This window comes from Malania oleifera, chromosome 9 (genome assembly GCF_029873635.1).
Source record: "Malania oleifera isolate guangnan ecotype guangnan chromosome 9, ASM2987363v1, whole genome shotgun sequence".
Classification (NCBI taxonomy): Eukaryota; Viridiplantae; Streptophyta; class Magnoliopsida; order Santalales; family Ximeniaceae; genus Malania; species Malania oleifera.
The window spans coordinates 52,719,864-52,742,593 of NC_080425.1; the positions used below are offsets into that span (position 1 = coordinate 52,719,864).

At 33.0% G+C, this 22,730-nt stretch overlaps 1 protein-coding gene across 4 annotated transcripts in view; it reads right to left on the reverse strand.

Moving 5' to 3' along the window:
- The window catches only part of LOC131163709 (uncharacterized), a 36,144-nt gene extending 21,035 nt beyond the window's left edge, over window positions 1-15,109 (reverse strand). The window contains exons 1-13 of one of the 4 annotated variants that reach the window (XM_058120397.1): window positions 14,815-15,109; window positions 13,574-13,689; window positions 12,378-12,488; window positions 11,059-11,115; window positions 10,855-10,925; window positions 10,091-10,190; window positions 5,634-5,704; window positions 5,355-5,455; window positions 5,155-5,258; window positions 5,010-5,063; window positions 4,758-4,813; window positions 4,544-4,582; window positions 4,292-4,436 (exon numbers count right to left, since the gene is read on the reverse strand). In XM_058120397.1, coding sequence (XP_057976380.1) covers window positions 4,292-4,436; window positions 4,544-4,582; window positions 4,758-4,813; window positions 5,010-5,063; window positions 5,155-5,258; window positions 5,355-5,455; window positions 5,634-5,704; window positions 10,091-10,190; window positions 10,855-10,925; window positions 11,059-11,115; window positions 12,378-12,488; window positions 13,574-13,689; window positions 14,815-15,049 — 1,260 coding nt within the window. In that variant the 5' untranslated portion in view covers window positions 15,050-15,109. Of the gene's footprint in view, window positions 1-4,291; window positions 4,437-4,543; window positions 4,583-4,757; window positions 4,814-5,009; window positions 5,064-5,154; window positions 5,259-5,354; window positions 5,456-5,633; window positions 5,705-10,090; window positions 10,191-10,854; window positions 10,926-11,058; window positions 11,116-12,377; window positions 12,489-13,573; window positions 13,690-14,719 lie in introns of all 4 variants that reach the window. The other 3 variants (XM_058120398.1, XM_058120400.1, XM_058120401.1) reach the window with 3 other exon arrangements.
- Between the last annotated feature and the right edge of the window lie 7,621 nt (window positions 15,110-22,730).

Below are 22,730 nucleotides of genomic sequence, written 5' to 3' on the forward strand. Positions count from 1 at the left end.
GTGATCTAGTGTGTAGCGCACGGCTTATACACAGAAGATTAGATCATCAGTTCTTATAGAATATAAGTTTATTGTCCACCGTCTTAAATGAAATTGGACACACCATTGGTAGTACTGTAGCACAAGGTTTTAATAGGTCTATCTTAACTATTAGGAATGGTACAGTTCCAACTCCTTGTGCTAGTATACTTTGTGTGTATTGAACAGGACAAAACAATTAATACCTCATGGTTATTATGAGTGCTTATGCTCTTAATCCTGATATGAGTATTGGACACGTGCATATAGTGTTTATTACTTTGATTCATAGAAGGGTGAGATTCTTTATGGGTCAATAAATTCAGTGAGTTGGGTGATGATGTTATGTGTATTGTGAACATTAATTATTGATGGAATCCATGTCTCAATATCGGGATTGATGATACCCCCTTGAAGAAGCTTATAAGTTTTGATTGTAACAAACCCTGCACGTGAATTTTGAATCTGGCACATCAAATAAGTAAAGTGGAAAGTCTCAGAGAATTAATATGTCAATTAATTAAACTGTCGGTAATTTAATTTAATAGACAGGTATCTGTAATCTTTACGTGGGAAGATAAATAAGCATTTAATAATAGGAGCTCGAAATTTAATTTCGAATATGATAGGGAGTGCAATTATAATTCTTTAGTGGTGTGAATTATAATTAACGTAATTAAGGATGAATTCGGGTCGGATTAGGAATTCTTAATTACGTGGGAAGCCCTAGTCATATTTGCCCAGAAGTCCCTATTGTAGCCTATATACACGCTCTCCATTCAGCGGCTTGGAAAAGACGAAAGAACTCTCACAGATGCAGACGTTTTCGTGAGAGAAGAAAACCCAAGCAGCCGTTTACGAGCCCACTCTCTCAAGAGCAAGGCATGTTCAAGGAATACAATAGAAGATTCATGGTCATCTTCAAGAGCTCGTTTTCGAACTTACAGATTTGGGATCAAACCAGACAAATCTCGCAGGTATAATCCTAATCGCATAATTAGGGTTTGTAAGATCAAATTTTTTTTTTGTTATCCGTAAGCACTACAGCCGAATCTTAGGGCTATTCCGCAAGTCCCTGCAATGGAAACCACATTCATTGGACATCTTCTATCAATGACGATTTTGCAAACCTTTTCTCCGCATTTGAGAAAGAGGTTAAAAAGATTGATATTGAGCCCAAAGTTTGGTAAAAGGCATTCCTTTTTCCTATAATGTGTCACCATGTCGCTCAATTTACGCATATATATGCTGCAGCTATATATCACCAACAGCCCTTTAACACAATTCCCCACAAGCCTTACACCCAAATTCTCAAAAACTATATTCAATTCGCCTTGATATTGATTGTCTTGCTGAAATGAAACAAATTCACAAAGAAAAATCACAAATTACAGCAACAAAACCTGAGTTTTAGTGCTGGAGTGACAATTTCAAGGGTTTGGTGCCAAAAATCATCACACTTGCTTGCAATATATTGTGTCCATGATCAAAATATCTCCATGCAGGTCAAAATATTGTGAAGAAAGCCTAAAACCTCGTGGCTGGGGTAATTTCTCACGAGACTGGAAACAGGAGGAGATTCTGGCAGACACTCTCACTCGCAGTCTCCGGCACATGGAATATGTGGGCCTCTGGGAATGGTGCTCCGGTGATTTCTTTTCAGGTGAGGGTAGATCAGGGGATGGGGAATACAGTGGCGTGGCTGTATGTCAAAATAACTCAGGCAAGGGTGGATTTTGAAGGGGTCGGCGGCTGGAGAAGTTTGGCCAGTGTGAGGGACCACATGACTGGTCGAACTGTGATGCAATTTTGAGGGGAGGGATTTTGGAGGTTTCTGTTTTCAATGGAATGAGTGGTTTTGCAGGATCATGGCTGGAGAGTGGTGTTCGAACAAATGGGGACATGGCTGGAATTTCTGAAAATGTTCAGAAACTGAAGAAGTGCTTTTGGTTTTTTTTTTTTTTTAACTGAAATTTCAGAACAGAGAAGAATCAGAGAGAGAATGATGAGGAAACAGAGAGAGAAGAAGACAAGAAGGAAGAATGAAGAAGAAGGAAAGAAGAAGAAGATGAAGGATTGGAGGAATCGCTGGACAGAGACTGATGCAAGTAGAGGAGACAGCAACACAATTCAGAAATCAATGAGTTGAGGAAATTATGGGAGAGAATTAAGAGAAGAAGAAGAAGATAAGGAGAAGAGAAACAGAGGGCAGAATGCTGCTGAGCAGCAGGGGATTATGGACAAAACAGAAGATCAGAAAGAAAATAAATAAGAAGAGAAGAGGAGAAGAGTGGGGGAGAATGGGTGGACTGAAATGGAAGAATAGAGATCGTGGCTGGGCCCTGATACCAAATGATGCAGAAGGAGCATCAAGGTTCAGCAGCCATGGAGAAATTAGAAGAGAGCATGGGGAAGGGAGGAGAAAGGAGATACCAGGGGGAAAACTCACATTCAATTTAATTCAAATTCATCAACAACTTCTACAACATGGCTTTCACACACTATTTACAAGAAAGCCTCTTCACATGAAAATTACACATACACCTCGAAAACTAAATTACATTACAAAATACCCCTAGAATACACAAATACTGCAAACAAGGCCCCAAATACACAATACTAATTAAACTAAACACACAATAAACTACTAACTTAACCCAACAATTTCTTGACCCAACTTTTCTTAATTATTCTCCAGCAAGGATCTCCCCAAGGTCTTGCTTCTTGTCCTACATAACCCTAGCTTCTCTAAAGTTAGCTGCACTGTCATCCACCACCACTCCTTCCTGAGGACACAATTCACTTCCACAGGTACTGCACCACCTCCCAGCGTGCTGGTTATTTGGTTTTGAACCTTCCCCCAAACATCTTTTCAAGTCCAGCAATCATAAACACCTGCAGGTTTCTTTGTGATCAACTTCTAGCAATCACTACCCTTCTTTGCATCTACCACCAACTCCAAAACTTCAATAAATTACCCTTGCCATTTGAACACAACCCTAGTTCCAAGAATCTGCCTATTATGATTCATCTTCATTGCAATTGAATAGAGGATTTTGCAAACTTCTTACATTGAATGAACCACTCTAATATTGAGACAACTTTGAAAACCCAATTGCTCGTTAAGCACTGGTTTTGCAGCGATCTCTTCCCACATGCCTTGAATCCCACTATATCCATAATATCAAATTGTGGTTCATGTTTTTCGTTCAAAGATCCAACCTTTTTTGTTCGTTCACTCATGCACTGGTTAATGATTGCTTGGTACCATTAGAGTTGTACAGCAATGGTAATTGAGTTCCTTGGGGCTGTGGCGATGTTTATGCTAGTTTATTCGTGACTGGTTTGTGGCTATCCCAGTTGTTTGCCTAGTTCATGGTTGTTTAATTAATTGTATTCCTTGTTGGTTTTGGTTGTGAATGCTGGGATGGAGACCATGAATCCTACCTTCCTCACTGCCCAGACAACAACTGAGAAGTTGGATGGAATGCTATCAAGATCTTTTTGATAGGCTTAGGAAAATATGAACCTTTTACTTCACTCTCTGTAAGAAAAATTCAATAAATTGTTTCTAACTAGCAAACATTTTCAAGTTCTCAAAGGTAGAGACAAACACGTTAGTGGTAACCACTCAACAAGTGATAATAAGGGACAATAGGGATACTAGTTAATTAATCACCTTAGTCATTGTTGATTAAACACCTGTGCACAATCACTCTCCTGAACCCCTCTCTAGTTTTCAAAGACAATTCTTTTCCAAAAAAGGTGTTCTCTTTATTTGTCCTTGAATAAAGTAGTGAGGGTGGTGGCCCTGTTTCTCTCATTTTTACCCTTCAAAGACCCTTGCACCATTTTGCAGGCCAGTATCAAGTTTATTAACAATATCCATCAACAAAAGTTAAATTTGATTTATATAGTATAGACTACGTAGTCTTTTAATAAGTAGGATACCATTTATTTATATACAAACTCAATAAAAATAAAGGAATAAAAAGAAGAAAATAAAGATTCATCCAATGATTTTATGTGAGAGAGAGAGAGAGAACAAAAGGAATTAATTGATGCACATGCTATTTCGTAGGAAACTGCAAACTTTTCATAAGACATGAGGGAAGGGAGGACAAGCAAAGGAATCTATATTAATCAGTTTGAACTATGCTGAATCTAGAATCTTGCAGGATGTGCTACATATATCTTCCGCAAAGTGAAATAAAAGAGCTGATATCCACATAAAACTCTTGTATGGTACATTAATGGTTCAAGTTCACTTCACCTCTTTTATTTCAGACCACATGTCCTTCGCTGTGATACTAGGATAATTTCCGGTAATGACAAAACAGGGACACTCTGAGACATGAACACCATCTTTTTCTTCTGCAGCAATTGCAAAAGTCACTGGAGATAGACCATTTGCAGTCCTGCAAATGGTATACAGAAATTATTCTATGTAAAATATCGAAATGCCAAAAAGGATGAACAACTGAGTTTGAAAATTTTTCCTTCTATAATAGGGGATTGAACTTACTTGTGATGTAGGAGCACAGCATGCACACCATCCGGCATCCTAGTAAGATTCATGACTTTTCTGGGTTAGAATACATCAAATGATACTCTAAAAAACTATGCAGTCAGCCACAGAGACACAAAGAAAGAGAAATTATTAGCATTTGAGAATCAATATATAAATTTCCAACAAGAACATGAAAAAGTAAAGGTCAAGCCAATCAGGAAGTTCTTACATAATCTTTGAATTGGAGTGATGACCAGAATATCCAGAAACCCCACCCACCGAATTCTGAATAAAAATAAACAAAAAATAATTAAATAATCTGGATGGCTCCTTTGAACGCATTATTCTTACAAAATATGGGAACACATCAATAGTGCCTAGGTGCAACATTGACCAAAGAAATAGTTCATGGATGACATTGGATAAAGAGCCCAAAAAATAAGTTAAAAATAATAAACTACCACAAATAATTTTAACTTACTGCCCATGTGAAAAGCAAAGTGACATCTGCAGCTGTCTTTCCAGAATTAGATAGCTGAAGCAAATCAAAATCCAACCATTTAATATCAAGGCTACCTTGAGGCAACCAATCATCCAACATACAGTTTTAAGAGACCCATTCCTACCGTGAAAGTAAAAACTGCTACAGGGAAACTGCTCTCCTTATAGTTATGAGGGATAAATGGTGAAATCTGACGACAAACTATTCTTAGTGCTGGATCAGGTTCTCCTGCATTTAAAAAAAAAAAGTTGACCAAAGTATGTGATGAATTATCCAAGTTAAAATTTCATTAGTCCTGAAATCTACCACTTGAAAATATAATACCTTCATATACACTCCAAGCCCTTGGGAACAAAGCGTGATATGTAGAATTATGCCCATTCAATTTCCAGTCCCAAGACTCAATCCCTGAATCCGCAGTCTCTCTGTTTATCCATATGATTTTGGCAGGGTTCATTTTGTTCCGGTTAAAGCAGAATTTTGCATACAAATAAATTAAGGGTGTAAAGGGTTTATGAACAATGTTCATTGATCTATCAGCAACCAGAACAATGAATAAAAAATAGTATGAAAAACCAACTAGACAATAATATAGTGGCTTACTGGAGAGGCTGTGGGCTCCCAGGGCTCAATACAGTAGAATATTTTTCACCATTTGGGCGTGAAACAAAAACCTGTACAAGGAAGTTATGTTGAAATAAAGAACACTAAATAATTTTTGTGACAGAAAAACTGCAGTCTGATGGATAGTACACTTTTTTTCATCTGAGTAGGCTGATGGATAATGTATATAATACTATCATTAAAAGGCTACAATGCTTTTCTGCAAGCAAGATTTTAAGGTCTTAAGAATATTACCATCTAATTACAAGATCATAACGAAAATTTTAAGGAGTGTGACATAAACTTCTGAACTGAAACCAGCACAGACAAAACAAAGTATATAACATCAATACAACTGCTTGACTATGTGAAGAACTTCTCTCAGTTTTACCTTTTAGCAAAATCAATTATGATCTCCAACATGACTACATTATACCAAATCTATTACTCAGAAGTTGATGAAACACATCATTTGGGTAGAAGGAAAACAATCTCGTCATTACTTCTGTACAACAAGTTGATTCAATCAATTTGGTAGTGTAAGAGTTGAAGAGAAATTCTATCAACAGTTGAAGAGGAATTCTATCAACAGTTGCTCTGTGCACTCTCATCATGCACTCTTTCTATGATTAGGTTACATAAACTAATTTCTTCAAACATAAATTGAGGTAACCACTTCAGAAGGTTTTGGAATCTCAATGTTACCAGTTTTTACTCATTTTCAATGGAACCACTTCTGTTTTAATGCCTAGTGGCCCAACCATATGGAGAGTGTATAAAGATAGTGCACAAAGGAACTGTTCATAGCATTTTTCAAGAAATGAATATCCAACTCCAATGATTGTTGACAAATGATGAACCCGAGTTGTATAATCTTGTCAAGTGTTCACTGAATTTTCAGATCTCTTAAGTTTCTTGCAATTCTTCTTTTTCTTTTGTTTTTGGGAGGGGTGTGTTGATGAAAAGGAAATGCTCACCATCCTCTTGCTTTTTGTCAAAAAAATAGTCCCCTTTACATGATTTTTCGGGTAAAAATAACCTAAAAATGACCTTATATGATCGAATATCCGACAAGGACCCCTCCTTTGATTCAACCTGATTTTCATTTCCCTGTGCATTGAATGCAATCTACAAGATTCGGATTAATATAAAGTGTATCATTTCTTTTAACTTTTTTTCCCCCTTAGAAGTGGGGGAAAAAAAAGAGAAGACATGATATTAGCACCAAGAGGTTTGTCTCATCTCTTATTTTTTTTCTGATTTGAATAATTTCCAAAAGATTCAGATTAGCATAAAAGCGTGTCATTTTCAGGAATTTGTTGCACTTCATTTCATAAAGAAACACTGGTCGTTAATTGTTCAATGTAATACTTGTTACTTTCATACATCTTCAAGATGAACAGCACAGGCATTTTATTCTCTATTTTCTTTTTATGCAATTGAGGAAGATTTGAAGAAACACAGGGTAGGTTGTGATTGGAAGAGAACCAGGCCATGATAGAAGAACAGTATTAGTGATTTTGCAATCTTTGCACAGAGCATGGAAAAGATAGCAAGCCTTTGAGATGGTGACACTTGGAAATTCTGTCTCCTTGTAACCCATTTCATCCTCTTGAGTGCTGACTATAAACTCCCAGCAATACAAAAAATGGATTTCTCCTCTCAAACAGCAGCCTGAGGATATAAGTCTATTTGGTATCATTTCTGTTTTCTAGAGTATCATTTCTGTACAATGAATAAACAGATTACTAAAAAGTGTTTGCTTACATTGCCAGTTTTTTGTTTCTATTATCGATTTTCATCTGTTCTCAAAAAATTAAAAACCAAATTTTTCTATGATTTTTAGTTGCTTTAGAAACCTGTTGCCACAATGTTTTAATATCCATAATTATTTTTTGATATTAAATAATTTCTTTTATACATAATTTTTATTTAAATTATAATTAAATGATCATATGAATTTAAAATATAATTAAAATAAAAATATCCATAAAATTTTAAAAACTATTAAAAAAAATAATAAAAGTCATTTTAAAACTATTTTCCCTATTTTCAATTGTCATGCACGATAATATTGTTTTAGTAAAGTGAATCTTGAAATATAATAATTAAGTAAAATAAATACAATAAGTTTTATTTTTATTATATATTTTTAATTTGTATTATTTCGTACTTTTATTATTTTTATATTGTTATTTGTTGCAAGGCCAAAAATGAGCATTGTTCCAATCAAATTTTAAATTTGTTTTAATCTTAGAAATATTAACCAAACAGTCAGTTTCATTTTTAGTTTCTATTTCTAGTTTTTAGCTTTCGTTTATGGTTTTTTCATTTTTAAAATTTTTAACAATGATACCAAATGTTGCCTAACCTGTACTAATGGGTTGAATAATCCCACAAGGACCTTTCCTTGGTTCTATCTCACTCTTTTATCATCTCCACTTTATGTGGGATCCATAAGATTCAGATTATAATGAAAATGAATAATTTCTTTAAGATTCTTACTTCCCAAAGTTTGCTTTGCTTCTATCTCAATTTTCTGCTGAAGACCAAAAGAAAATTTAATAGCATATGAAATTTCAAAACTGATATTTATATATTCTCCTTATTTAGTCATGTTAGGCTTCATGTGCCAATAGGAAATTTTCCACATAACCGCTCCCTCCAAATGTATGGTGTGTCGAAGAAAGCAAGCCTGAACCATGTATATTGCTAAAGCTTGATATGCATTATTGGCCCATAATCTAATAGCTTAAGCTGTTATGTAAAGTGGTACTCTAACATGGTATCAAAGTTGATTATCAAGAAGTCCCCTGTTTCTAGTCTTGTTGCCCGCATTTATTGTGCAGTGTTTAAAATTTATCGTATTCCCTGTAATGGGTGTTGTCTATTGATTGTATCTCTCCATGCACTGTCGGGCTGCATGTGCAGGAGAGTATTAAAGGTTGATACACATTGTTGGCCCACAACCTAATAGCTTTAAGTTTTTCGGTAAAGCGGTAATCTAACAATTATGAACCAGCACAAAACCAGTAACAATTAAGATAAACCACCCAATGTCTTCCTAGACAAGAGGACCAAATACAACAACTGATATGATGATTTTTCTTTTCTTTTTTTTTTTCGTTTTTTTTTTATTTTCCATTTTTAAAAGGTAACAACTAATAAGATGTTTTAGTTCATCAATAAAAGATGGAACTTAATTTGTAGATTATCATAAATCAACACCAGTAAAAAAAATTAGATAAAGAAGAACTAATAAAGAAAGAAGGAAAGTACATCACAAGAAAAACAAGGTGTTCTCTAGTTAGTGAAGAAAAATGTTCTCTAGTAAGTGAAGGAAAACAACAAGAGAAAATGAAGAAAAAAGTACAACATAACTCTAGTGAAACAGATAAACATTTTTTGAGTTTAAGAAAAGACAATAATCCAAGTCCCAAGCAAGAGGTCAATGTTCAACACTCTGTGGAGGGGACTACAATTTCACACTAGCATAGGAGAAGGATTTTTCTTGGCATCCAATAATATAATGGTGACAATGGGGGTCAATATCCTCTTTTGGCATACTCTAGAAAGATACAAATACAAGGTTAAAGAGTGAATTTTCCATCTTGTATTGTCATCATTTTGTCAATGAAAGTGCAAAATTTGTGCTGCTGAAAAACAAAAGCAGGGAAAGGGCATTCTAGCATAGCAACCACAAATCAATTCATATTGCAACAAACAGTTTTATAATATTTATGGTTTTAGAACATTTAAATCAAAAAGGATCAACTTAACATTTAGTTTTTTTGTCAGAAAATAGAAAAAAATAATAATAATAAGACACATACAGAACATAGACATAGGAGCACTATTGTTTGAGAGTTACTTAGCTTCCACTGGCTGTCAGGGAAATGTCAGTGGACAATTTCCTCATTAGAGAAATTCCTTTACAATCTGTATTCCTACAATATACCTTTTATGCCAACCATAATACAAAGATATCCACTTATTTCTCTTAAGCTACTACTTGCCCCAAAATTTAGAGCAATGAAGGAATGGACCAACAATATATGTGTAATGAACATTCCCCACTTTACTCTGCGTCTCATTGCAAATTGAGATTTACTCAAATAGCTAACGTTAGACAATATATACCAATAGAGGCAACAACATTTGAACATATGATCACTGTAAAAACAAAGCTCCAGTCCATCCATGTTCATTTACAACTAATCTCCCAAAGCTTAATCTATTAGGAAATAAACCAACAATGTAGGTCAAGGTAACAACCCATCTACGATCTATAAGATATTCTCCTTTAAAAATAAATAAAAATAAAAAATAATCCATGTATTTGCAAAACAAGACAAGAAGACTGAAGAAAATTGAGCACTGTTTAAAATAAGTAATTTCTTCTAAAATATATCAGAGCATCAGAGTGAACTCCTTCAGAAGTTATTTATAGAACTTACAGAAAATTGATTTGCTAAAATTGGCTTTTCTTCACACATTCTAGGGAATATTTGCCACCGCTGAAATTCACCTTTGTAGCTTCTTCCAATGCTTCCAGCGCTGAAGATTGGTAATTTTTCAACCAGTGAAAAGATGACAGAGATATTGCAAAATAATCGATTGACATGCCACAGTAATAAATGAACATTAAAATCAACTTTCAACTAGCGCTATCAAAGGAAGCATTCAAGTACCAGCAAATAAACAATTTCTGAATTATAAATGTAATTTTGCAATGTTCCACGGCGTATTATACTGAAATAACAATTTCTCCTATAAATAAACAATCACCCAATCCATAAGGCTCCTGCATCACATCAGTGATATAAGGAGGTCATACCCTACACATCCTTAACCCCACATTGTAGAGTAGTTGGTTTCATGAGTTGAACCTGTCTCCTTCAGGTTAAGCCACTTGGGCATAGCACCCTCACCAGTGCGCCAATTCTCAGCCTCATATATATACACAAGAATGTGTGCACGCATGCCCATGCGCACAGAAAAAAAAAATTTAATGAATGAATTTCTTCAAATGGTAATAGGTTCATAAAATAATAGCAATAGTGAGTATATAGAACGACAAAAATTCAAGCGTGTTTTGTCAGATGTCACTTAGAGGCAATAGTGGGAAAACCAGTAACATCTTAATTTATATGCCAATTACTTTGACAAAGAATCAATTTTATAAATTCATTATGCTAATTTTTACAGCACAAAGACTTACCCAATACCACCCAAAGGGATGCCATGGCAAGCTGAGACATCACGTTTTTCAAAAGGATTAATAAATATATCCTGAAAAAAAAGAAAAAGGCAGAAAAGGTAGAATGAAGCACATATTGCCAAAAAAGAACCTAACCCAATAATTTTGTCTGTATAAATTCTACAAGCAACCCAAAAAAGAAAATCATAAAAATTAAAGCATTACCCTTCCTTTGGCAGTTTCTTCTTGGACATGAAGATACAACCGAAGACCTATCGAAGCCTGTCAAAAATAAAAAGTAACATGATGTTAAAGTTACGAAGGCAAAGAACTGTGACTTATGTCAATAAACATTAATGGAAGGAAATTAATAGGTATATGTACACATTCATATCCACCCCAGAAATTTAACATGAACAGGTCCTCAGAATATGGTCTGAGATACTTGAATTTGATTTATGACATAAATTAATGTAGGATAATACCAAAGTAGCCTGGTTAATCTGTTCAGTCATCAGCAGATGTCAAGGCATACTTGAATTTGATTTTAAGCAGTAAATCAAGGCAGACTAAGGCCGAAGTAATCAATTCTGTTACGGTAAACACATTTCGGTCTTCCAGCAGAGCCAGTATAATTCCTACGTATGCATACAAGGTTCTAGAGTACAATTATGAAGTTATTCCCAGGTTTGCTTCCAATTTCAAGCGATGACATATTTTGTTTGCTAGGCTCAAGAGAGCACTTTTACGCAACAATGCAGATAAAATTTTTCAGAAGGAGTGAAATTCCATTTCCATTTCCTCAAAATATATTTAAGAAGAGCTTAAAAAGGAGTGGCATTCTTTATGTCTGCAAACAACAGAGGCACATGATGATTGACATTTTATATTTTTCTATTTTTTAAAGATCTTGTGGGCAAGCCTTAACCCAATGACAAGTGTGCTACAGTCAAATCAGAAGCTCACAGATTCAAGTCATGGAAACAGTCTCTCTTCAACCATGAAAGTAAGGCTGCGTACATCATGCCCCCAAACCCCTGAAACGGCATATTAGAATGGGAGCTTTTCACACTGGTGTTACATTTTTTTTTTTTTCGAGGATCATGAGGGAATATTTATGGAAAAATCATAGACCTCGACATTCCAGATTATTCTCGTCCAATTGAGCACAATTAACAGACCTATTAGAGTCATCATATTGGACATTAATCTTCTATATTCACAGGAAACAATCTATCTAAATTTGGAGGTAAGGCTGTGTACAACATGCCCTCCCCAGTTCCCCAATCTCTTGTGGGAGCTGCTTTTAGGTGGTGTGTATTCATGCAAAAGGTATATGAAGCATTTTAGGTCCATCTTTTCAGATTGAGCAATTTTGACCTTCCATAAGTTTTGGTTTTAACTCTTAAAGAGAAGTCCTAAAAATTGAAATCCCATTTCTCAGCTTCTCTTGCTGGAAGAACCACTTACGCCATATAATTTTCAAATGTTTTACGAAGTTTAATATTTAGCAGCAAAAAAATATAATCAACTTTCAGACGTACCAAATGAAATTTGTCTTTCAAACTTAAAGCGAATTCAGAAGGGACATTGCCCTCACTGTTTATTTTTCTCTGCCAAGTAAGTGATGCGGGTTTCCCAGGGTCCACCTTCACCTAATAAACAAGAAAAAATTAGATGAGATTGTCAACTTTAAAGAGTTTAAAGCATCAACTCATTGAATAAAAATAAACTGGAATTGTTAAAACATCAACGCATAGAATAAATTTAAATTGAAATTATCTTGCCAGAAGTCATCATGCAACGCCAAAAATTTGTGATCCTTGTAGTAGACTAACAGTTCAAATGTGAGCAACAACTGCTAAACCACTTATATCATTGCTAAGAAATCAATCGTACAATACCATCAGGCATTCTCATTGGATATTATTTTTACTTTTGCATTGAGTGACAGAACAGTGTTAAGTATAGGCTAAATGCAGAGGGAAATGAGTTTGCGCACATGATGAGTCACACCCAACTTTAGAAAATATAGTAAGATTGTTATAAATGTTTAGATTATGGGAAAAAATGACAACCAACCTTTTAGCAAGTTCAGTCATATGATTGTAGGATAATAAAGTTCTTAACACACACATACATGGAGTTTCAGTTGGTTTAGTTCACCAACCGGCAAAATTAAGCCAACCTGTAAACGCTTAAATTTTTCACCACTGATTCACATCAAACTAGAGCAGGGCTACAAGCATGTTGAACAGAATCAGTGGCTCCCATTTGTGCAAAACATTTTGAATTTAATAGGCAACTATTGAGTGGCAATGTCTCTTTAAAGAAAGGATTCAAAAAAGGGGAAAGGGGCTTTCCGTTGACCCACCAAGCTTAGGATGGCAAAAATAATAGCTGTGAACATTGATAACAGAATAACCAATTTCTTTTATAAAACTACTAATGAAAAAAATCCTACATAAGCTAAACCTTAGTGAAGCACAAAATTAACTAGGCCAATGGACAGAGACAAAGTTGTGAGAGGCCATTTTTCCTCACAACAATGCATAAATATTTCATAACATCCCAATTAAGGGTAAAAGGATTAAACAAATTTTCAAACTCTAAGCAGACATATTAAATCTTTAAAGCATCAACAAACTTAAAACAAGTTTTATTAATAAAAGATGTGTAACAAAAAGACTGAAATAAGGCAGGTTATATCATTGAGGACATAACAGAGCGTGTGGCCGACCTCATCAATAAAAGAGTTGCAACCGTCCCTTTCTCCTTCATCCAAACCATTCTCTATCATCTCTCCCTTGAACTCCATTCTGGGAAAGAAGTAACAACAAATATATTGAACCAAACCTGTTAATTTAAACAATTATAGTCAATTTTTGCTTTCTGCCACTACTAATAAAATAAGAGACAAAACAGGAAAATCAAAATCACAACATAACCAATGCAGCCATCACTGTCTGTACCATTCCAAAGATTAGGGATTCTTTAAGAAAACTATGAAGTCATTCAGCTCAAAAACAAAGGGCGACCCTTGTTACATAAGCCTGGGAGAAAAGTTGAATAGATTGACAGCCCATGTGCCACAGCTAATCACAAGCAACCCTGGATATTTAGGAATTGGGGATGTTTTCAAGTACATATGAGTGATTTGATCCAAGTTGAAGGTGCAGAACGATGATAACTAATGTAAAGTTAACATGGGCAAGTACCTAGAAAAGGCATGATTTCCAAGGATAAAACCAAAAAGAAAAATAAAAATAATAATGAAGACCCTTGATAGAGTAGCATGGTGACTTCGCCATAAAGGATTCTTATACCTGAAAGTCCAAAGTAGTTGGAACTAATACTCGGTGGAGTATAGGTATGTATTGGAGTTGTTGTAACTAGAGCCCATCTTATTCATACTCAATTCAATTGAGGACAATTGATCGCCATGTTGCACCCAAAAATAATAAAAAATAAATAAAAACAAGTGATCGCCATACTTGGAGCTTAAACTACTCGGGCTCGTTCTCACTTAAAAGCAAACTCTTCTTAATTCTATACCACACACATACTAACCATCCATCAACAGAATGATCGTCCGAATTCAATTCTATGTATCTTCATGTCTCATCAACTATTTAGGGAAAAATTCATAAATCTGATAAATTAAAAAAAAATCAACTCAGTCATTAGTCACTGATTATTACACAACCTAATTCACCCACTAACTGTTAAACAAAAAATATTCAACATCAATGCAAGACTGAGCGACTTCATTGAAACCCATTGCAAAACCGAACGTGCAAATCCAATGCTTGATCCTCATTAAAAAAAATAATAATAATTTAAAAAAAAAAATGAGATTTATGCAAAGAAAGTCAGCATTTCCTACACGATTGAACCCAGAAGCGAGTGATGGAATGAGATTGAAGTTCGCACAGGACAGCGCGGCAGATTCAGAAAAGGAAGAATGGAGCGAATCCAAACCTGGGTCGTATCGGGGAAAGCTTCCAAAAATGGTGGGTAGGGATGGTGTGCTGCGTCGGCGTTGGAATGCGAGAGAGGTTAAATAGGCATTGGGGATTGATTGGTCAGTGCCTCGTGAGATCAGCCATTTGGATACAGACATTTCTTCTTGTCCAATTGGAAAATGCCATGAGAGAGAATTGGACTTTTCGTAATCGGAAAATGCCACGAGAGACTGAAGCTGTGATCCGCCCATAGACGCATCTGCACTCCTTGGAGTATAGATAAAAAGTTTGGTATGGTTTGAGAGAAAGTTGCACCAAGAATGGAAGGGTCATGGCTCAAAAAAATTGTGCAAAAAGGCATGAACTTTGTTGTGAGTGTTCAAAAATTCACCAAGCCCTCAAGCATACTTTTGGGACATTTATATTTTTACTTTTGACTTATTTTTTGACAAAATATCGTAACCATCCGACTATAGCTATAGAGGGAGGTTCGATAAAAGATTGGTATGTCTGTGAAAATGTAATTTCCTATATCAAGAGAAAACGATCCTATAAAATATCACTGTTTCTTGGGATTGGTTTCGGGTTTTCTCTCAACAGCTTAGGTGGAGGGCGAAGAAGGTTTTCTTTCCTTTTTTAGACATTTTTTGGCATTTAATTTTAAAACACCTGTATCATACTTATCCTTTTTATAAAATTAAAAATGAAGTTTAATAAAAATATGTGGAAATTTTGAAATTTCAAGAAAAGATTTTCTTTTTCTTAAACTAAAGGTCAAGGAGTCCGTGGAAATTATTAGACTAAAGGGATGTCCATGTCTTTTTGTTTGAAGAGAGGTCATTCATTTCTCCTAAAGAATTTGATAACATATTTTTAAAATTTTGTGATGTTAATGCCGATAACTATAAATTAAATGTGATTACTCATTAGTAAATGACAACGCAAAAAATATTTGTTTTTATCCTCTTTCATATAAACTCGAATAATGCAAGCTTTGACATGAATAATTATTACTAAATTATTATTTTTTTTATACCATTTTTATTACTTTACTATATATTTCAATTTTATTTTATTTCTGCGAACGAAAATGGTTGAAAAGTTTAAAATATTAAAATTCACAAATATTAATTTGCACAATTTTTTATTTTTATTAAAATTAGCTAGCGAATATATATAAATTCTTTCCATGACGGTATTTGACTTTTTTTTTTGTTTGATGGTATTTGACTTTTTTTTTTTGTTAATTTCTTAGTTATTATTTTAATATTTATCATAGTTTTGATTGAAATTTTTGTTTTAAATTTTTTTATATATAATGAGAGGTGGACCTTTAATTGAAATAACAAAAGCTATTATATTATAATACGATAAAATTAAACACATGGGTCATTACAATACTCTAATCTATTTACAAGTAAATGTTTTCAACTAACGACTTTACTTTTTTCAAAGATTAATTATCGCATATCCCTTTATTGAGCCACAATTTCAAAGAAATATTTTATTCATTATAAGATATTCAGTTAATTTAGTAATTTATGAAATTAATATATCGACTAAATGTTCAGTAAACCACCACCGACACCTTCAAATACTAGATGTAAATTGTTCAAAAAGAAAGAAGAAGAAAAAGTAAAGGAAGATGTTTGGATTATTTAAACATAATGTTTATTTTTATTTTAAAAATTTTAAATTTAATTGTCCACACACATTTTTGAATTTCTCTATCTTGAAAACAAGAATCTAAAAGGGCTTTTCTTTCTTCAAATTTCAAAGTTGTATTTAGGGAAAAACATTGACTGAGCACACCATATACTTCCTACTCTAATTTAATTTTTAGTCCATGTATTGCATATATTACAAATTCAAGTAATTAAAATAATTGCAAAAATCTTAACCCTTATAGCATCATCTAAAAGGCAAATCTCTTCAACCTCTTTGAAGTATTCCCCATACTTAAGCATCGGAGTAATCCCTTGGAGTACACCCCGAATCCTCCAAACCTATTTTACTTTCACCCTTTTCAGGCCATCAGAAGTCGAAGAGTAGTCTTACAGGTCATCGCCATTTTATCTTGCAACAAATACAAAAATATTGAATGAAAACCCCAAACAATTTTAAAACGAAAGAAAAGGAAACAACTTTTATAAGGGCACTTGAGAAAAGTATCATTGGCTCAAAATGATAAGCAATAAGGAAAAACAACAATGTTAGAATCAAAAGGAACCCTTATGGAAGGAGAGCCTCCGAAGGAAGAAATGGATGCAAAAGTGGAAAAGGAATTACTTCTTATGTTTAAATATCCTTCCTTAATCAAAACTATCAAATCAAACTCAAGAAATAGGAAAATTGCTTAAGGAAAATAATTATAAATACAAAAACATAGAATGAAAACCCCAAACAATTTTAAAACAAAAGAAAAGGAAACAACCTTTATAAGGGCACTTGAGAAAAGTATCATTGACTCAAAATGATAAGCAATGAGGAAGAGCAACAATGTTAGAAGCAAAAGGAAACCTTGTGGAAGGAGGGCCTCAAAAGGAAGCAATGGATGCAAAAGTGGAAAAAAAATTACTCCCTATGTTTAAATATCCTTCCTTGATCAAAACTATCAAATCAAACTAAATAAAAAGGAAAAATTATTGTTTGAGATACATTGGCAAATACCTAGTCGTCATATGCCACACAACATGCTATATTACAGTAAGCTTTAGGAAATGAGAAGGCAGAGAAGGCACTCTTGCACATACATACAGGATTTAATGTGTGGAATTTAAAGGTTCAACTTAAATTTTTTTCTCGGATGGTGAACCTATGTCTTGCAAAAACAACTCGTGAGAAGTATTCCTAGATGGAAGCAACCATATTCCTTAAATCGGATATAAACACCAGGCATTACCAAGCATAGTTTCTGACCTAAAGATCTAAAGATCATGAACATCACCACGTGTATTTTCTAATTTTAAAGACCCAAAGGCCTTGGATCATGAGGAACCCAAAATACCCCTATTCCCTTAGTCTATCTTTTTAACTGAAAAGGGCATTAGGGTCAGGAATTGAAGGCATGTTGAGAAGGCAAGAGAGCACTAAGTGAACAGAAGAAAGAAGGTTAATTGTCCGACACTCCTTGAAGTAAGACAAGATCAATCCTCTTTGATCCTCTTTGTTCAATTCTCTTGTGAGTGCAAGGGGAAACCCCTTACTATAACATTTATAACCCCACGAAATTGTAACCAATCAACCTAGGTAACAATCCAAATCCAATCTTTATTTGAATAATCAAGGACTCTTACAAGAGGCTAAGTCACATCAATTTTTCATATTATATTAATATTATTTTAAGTGAAAAAATGAGTTTGATTCTCATCACTCTCATTCTTCTATTTAAAATTATTATTTTCTAAAGAATAACAAAATTATATTTTATCTTTCTTTGAATTTTTATAAACTTTTGGCAATGACAACTTAATTAATTTTTAAATCTAAACTAATTATTTTTCACAAGTATAACCTGCCAATTAGGAGGCATATGTATATGTGGTTGGCACCAAATCAATGAAAATCTATGACTTCTCTCTCTCTCTCTCTCTCTCTCTCTCTCTCTCTCTCTCTCTCTCTCTCTCTCTCTCTCTCTCTCTCTCTCTCTATATATATATATATATATATATATATGCTGAATAGAGCATTGGCAATTCTTTGCTTTATTTTATTTTATTTATTTTAATGTTTTTGGGTTACTCTAAACCATGATCAATTTTTAAAAAATAGAAAAATAAATGTTACTTTTGGTGACAATATATGAAATTATTTAATTTATTAATTATTATGTAACAAAAATATACTCTTATATATATATATATAACTACTTTTAAAAGTATAAAGGAGAAAACTTACTAGTCCCCAAGCAACAAAAATTATAATGTTAAATATATCATTAATATGTGTTCATAAAAAAATTAAAATTTCAACTAAGTCTCACAACACAAAATTAAATGCGCACCCTTTTCATTTTCACTCCTATCGCTTGAATTTCTGTGTATTCAAAATTTCCCTCTCCATATTCACTCCTATTTGTTGAATTTATGGCTATTCAAATTTGTTTATATCTCACGAGGCAATCTTTCTTTTTCTTTCCTAGTAGACTCTAAAAGAGGAAATTAATCTTATATTTCAATCACAAAATGATACATGGTTATACACGACTTTATATATATTTAGAGATGAACGCTGGAGTTACACACAATAAAATAATGCCGATAACTATAAATTGAATGTGATTATTCATTAGTAAATGACAACACAAAAAATATTTGTTTTTATCCTCTTTCATATAAACTCGAATAATGCAAACTTTGACACGAATAATTATTACTAAATTATTATATTTTTATACCATTTTTATTACATTACTATATATTTCAATTTTATTTTATTTCTGAGAACGAAAATGGGCATTCTTCAAACTAAATAGAATTTAAAAGTTTAAAAAATTAAAATTCACAAATATAATTTGCACAATTTTTTATTTTTATTAAAATTAGCTAGTGAATATATTTAAATTCTTTCCATGATGGTATTTGACTTCTTCTTTTTTGTTAATTTCTTAGTTTTTAATTTAATAATTATCATAGTTTTGATTGAAATTTTTGTATTAAATTTTTTTATTTATAATGAGAGGTGGACCTTTAATTGAAATAACAAAAGCTATTATATTATAATACGATAAAATTAAACACATGGGTCATTACAATACTCTAATCTATTTACAAGTAAATGTTCTCAACCTATGACTTTACTTTTTTCAAAGATTAATTATTGCATATCCTTTTATTGAGCCACAATTTCAAAGAAATATTTGATTCATTATAAGATTTATCACAAAAGATTTTCACAAATAATTTAAAATTTTATGATTTGTCAAAATTTATTGAACATAAACATAAAAAATTTATTTAATTTCAAAATATTACATCTCGTGCAATAAAAATATTTTGACAATTTAATACGATGACTAGATGGGTAAAAAAAAACTCAATTTAACAATGTATTATAAAATTTATTATTTATCTAACAAAAATCAAAATTTAAAAAATATAATCACGAATAGAGGGTGCAAATAACTAGTTGTGTTTTAAGAAAGTCAATGATTTGAAGATATCGCTTTTATTTATTTTTCCTTAGCCTTTATTACAAATGGATTAAAGGCATACTTCAATTTTTAATAAAATTATTAAAATCACATTTTTTTTCTTGGGATTTATCAAGAAAATTACTACATACTTCAATTTTTATTATATCCTTGAATAGAACAAATTTATTTTGTCCAGTATTTAGTGGGTCTCACATAATAATAATAATAATAATAATAATAATAAAATCTTACTAAAAATGGGCTCTAGATATCTCCTCCCCATCTTGTATGTTATCCACAAAGTCTAGGTTCTTTAATTGCAAAATTATATTAAATATTTAGAGAAATTTAGTTTGGTTAAGTAAAAAAATTGGTTGAAAATTTTCAGCTAATTTAGTAATATATGAAATTAATATATCGACTAAATGTTCAGGAAACCATCACCAACACCGTCAAATACTAGATGTAAATTGTCCAAAGAGAAAGAAGAAGAAAAAGAAAAAGAAGACGTTTGAATTATTTAAACATATTATTTATTTTTATTTTAAAAAAATTCAAGTTTAATTGTCCACACACATTTTTGAATTTCTCTATCTTGAAAACAAGAGTCTAAAAGGACTTTTCTTTCTTCAAATTTCAAAGTTGTATGTAGGGAAAAACATTGAATGAGCACACCATATACTTACTACTCTAATTTAATTGTAGTCCATGTATTGCATGTAATACAAATTCAAGTAATTAAAATAATTGTGGTGTCCAAATGGCTGATGGTCTCTATGTATACTTTCTTTTGATTTATGCATATATAAATGAGACAATTCAACTTTTGCATCCAATTTTAATTTTTAAAATGTCCCAATATAAACATTAGTTACATAAAATCGATTGATGATGTGTTCAATATTTCACAATTAATGCATCGTCTCATTTAACCATATGAAGATGTCGTATAACTATTTACTTATTATCATATTTGACATTTAAAAATACCCCCATTCAAATTTTAAATCTCAATATAAAAAAAATTGTAGCATTACTTGATCATATTTTCTTACCCAATAACTTGTAATAATTTGGAATAAAATATACAGTAAAATAGATACATCCTATTGCACAGAGGATGTTCGTTAGTACTTTCTTTCTAACCATGGATGGAGAATTCCACCCCAGATACTAACTTCTTCTTGAGCTTGGCTCAAAATTATCATCACCCATAAAAGTTAGGGAGCTTTATAACTAACAAAAAAAAAATGATCTAGGTTTGAAGGATATCCTTTTCCCTTCATTAATATTGAGAAAATCTTAACCCTTATATCATCATCTGAAAGGCAAATCTCTTCAAAATGACAACTACAAGGACTCTCATGGGATTCTAGAAGGTGTAAATTGATGGATTCAAAGAATACAGTATCTTCTAATGATCCTAGGTATATAAATTAAGGTGAAGATACTTGGCTACTAAGTTCGATGATTAGTTCCTGTAGATCATTTGAGAGCTCTTATGTGTCTACAATGGCCTCAACCTCATTATCAAACTGAAGAGTGAGTTAAAAAGAATGAAAGAGGGGTCTTTGTTCCTAATCAAAAAATTCCCTCATAGTGGGAGACTTTTCTTTTTAAGAAACCCTGGAAGTGAGAATCCTTAGACCTCTCCCACCGTGAACAAGACAGGCATTGGGTGTTCGATAAGAAGTGGGTGCATTGAAGAAGATGCTTCAATATAGTGAAAGGTGAATAATAGGAAAATTGCTTAAGGAAAATAATTATAAACACAAAAATATAGAATGAAAACCCGAACAATTTTAAAACGAAAGAAAAGGAAACAACCTTTATAAGAGCACTTGAGAAAAGTATCATTGTCTCAAAATGATAAGCAATAAGGAAGAGCAACAATGTTAGAAGCAAAAAGAAACCTTGTGGAAGGAGAGCCAAGGAAGAAATGGATGCAAAAGTGGAAAAGGAATTACATCCTATGTTTAAATATCCTTCCTTAATCAAAACTATCAAATCAAACTAAAGAAAAAAGGAAAAATTGTTGTTTGAGATACATTGGCAAGAACCTAGCCTTCATATGTCACACAACATGCTATATTACATGTAATGATGACATGATGCTTTAGGAAATGAGAAGACACTTTTGCACATACATGCAAAATTTAATGTGTGGAATTTAAAGGTTCAACTTAAATTTTTTTCTCGGATGGTGACCCTATCCCTAAGTCTTGCAAAAACAACTCATGAGAAGTATTCCTAGATGGAAACAACCCTATTCCTTAAATCGGATATAAACACCAGGCATCACCAAGCATAGTTTCTAACCTAAAAATCTAAAGATCACGAACATCACCACGTGTATTTTCCAATTTAAAGACCCAAAGACCTTGGATCATGAGGAACCCAAAACACCCCTATTCCCTTAGTCTATCTTTTTAACTAAAAAGGGCATTAGGGCCAGGGATTCAAGGCTTGTTGAGAAGCCAAGAGAGCACTATGTGAACAAAAGAAAGAAGGTCAATTGTCCAACACTCCTTGAAGTAAGACAAGCTCATTCCTCTTTGTTCAATTCTCTTGTGAGAGTAAGGGGAAACCCCTTACTATAACATTTATAACCCCATGAAATCGTAACCAATCAACCTAGGTAACAATCCAAATCCAATCTTTATTTGAATAATCAAGGACTTTCACAAGAGGCTAAGTCACAAAGATTTCAGTCATAGCCTTTCCTATTTCAATTAAACATCCCAACTGATATAAGCATCAAAGGATTTTCTCCCCAATGTTTACTTTGTTCACATTTT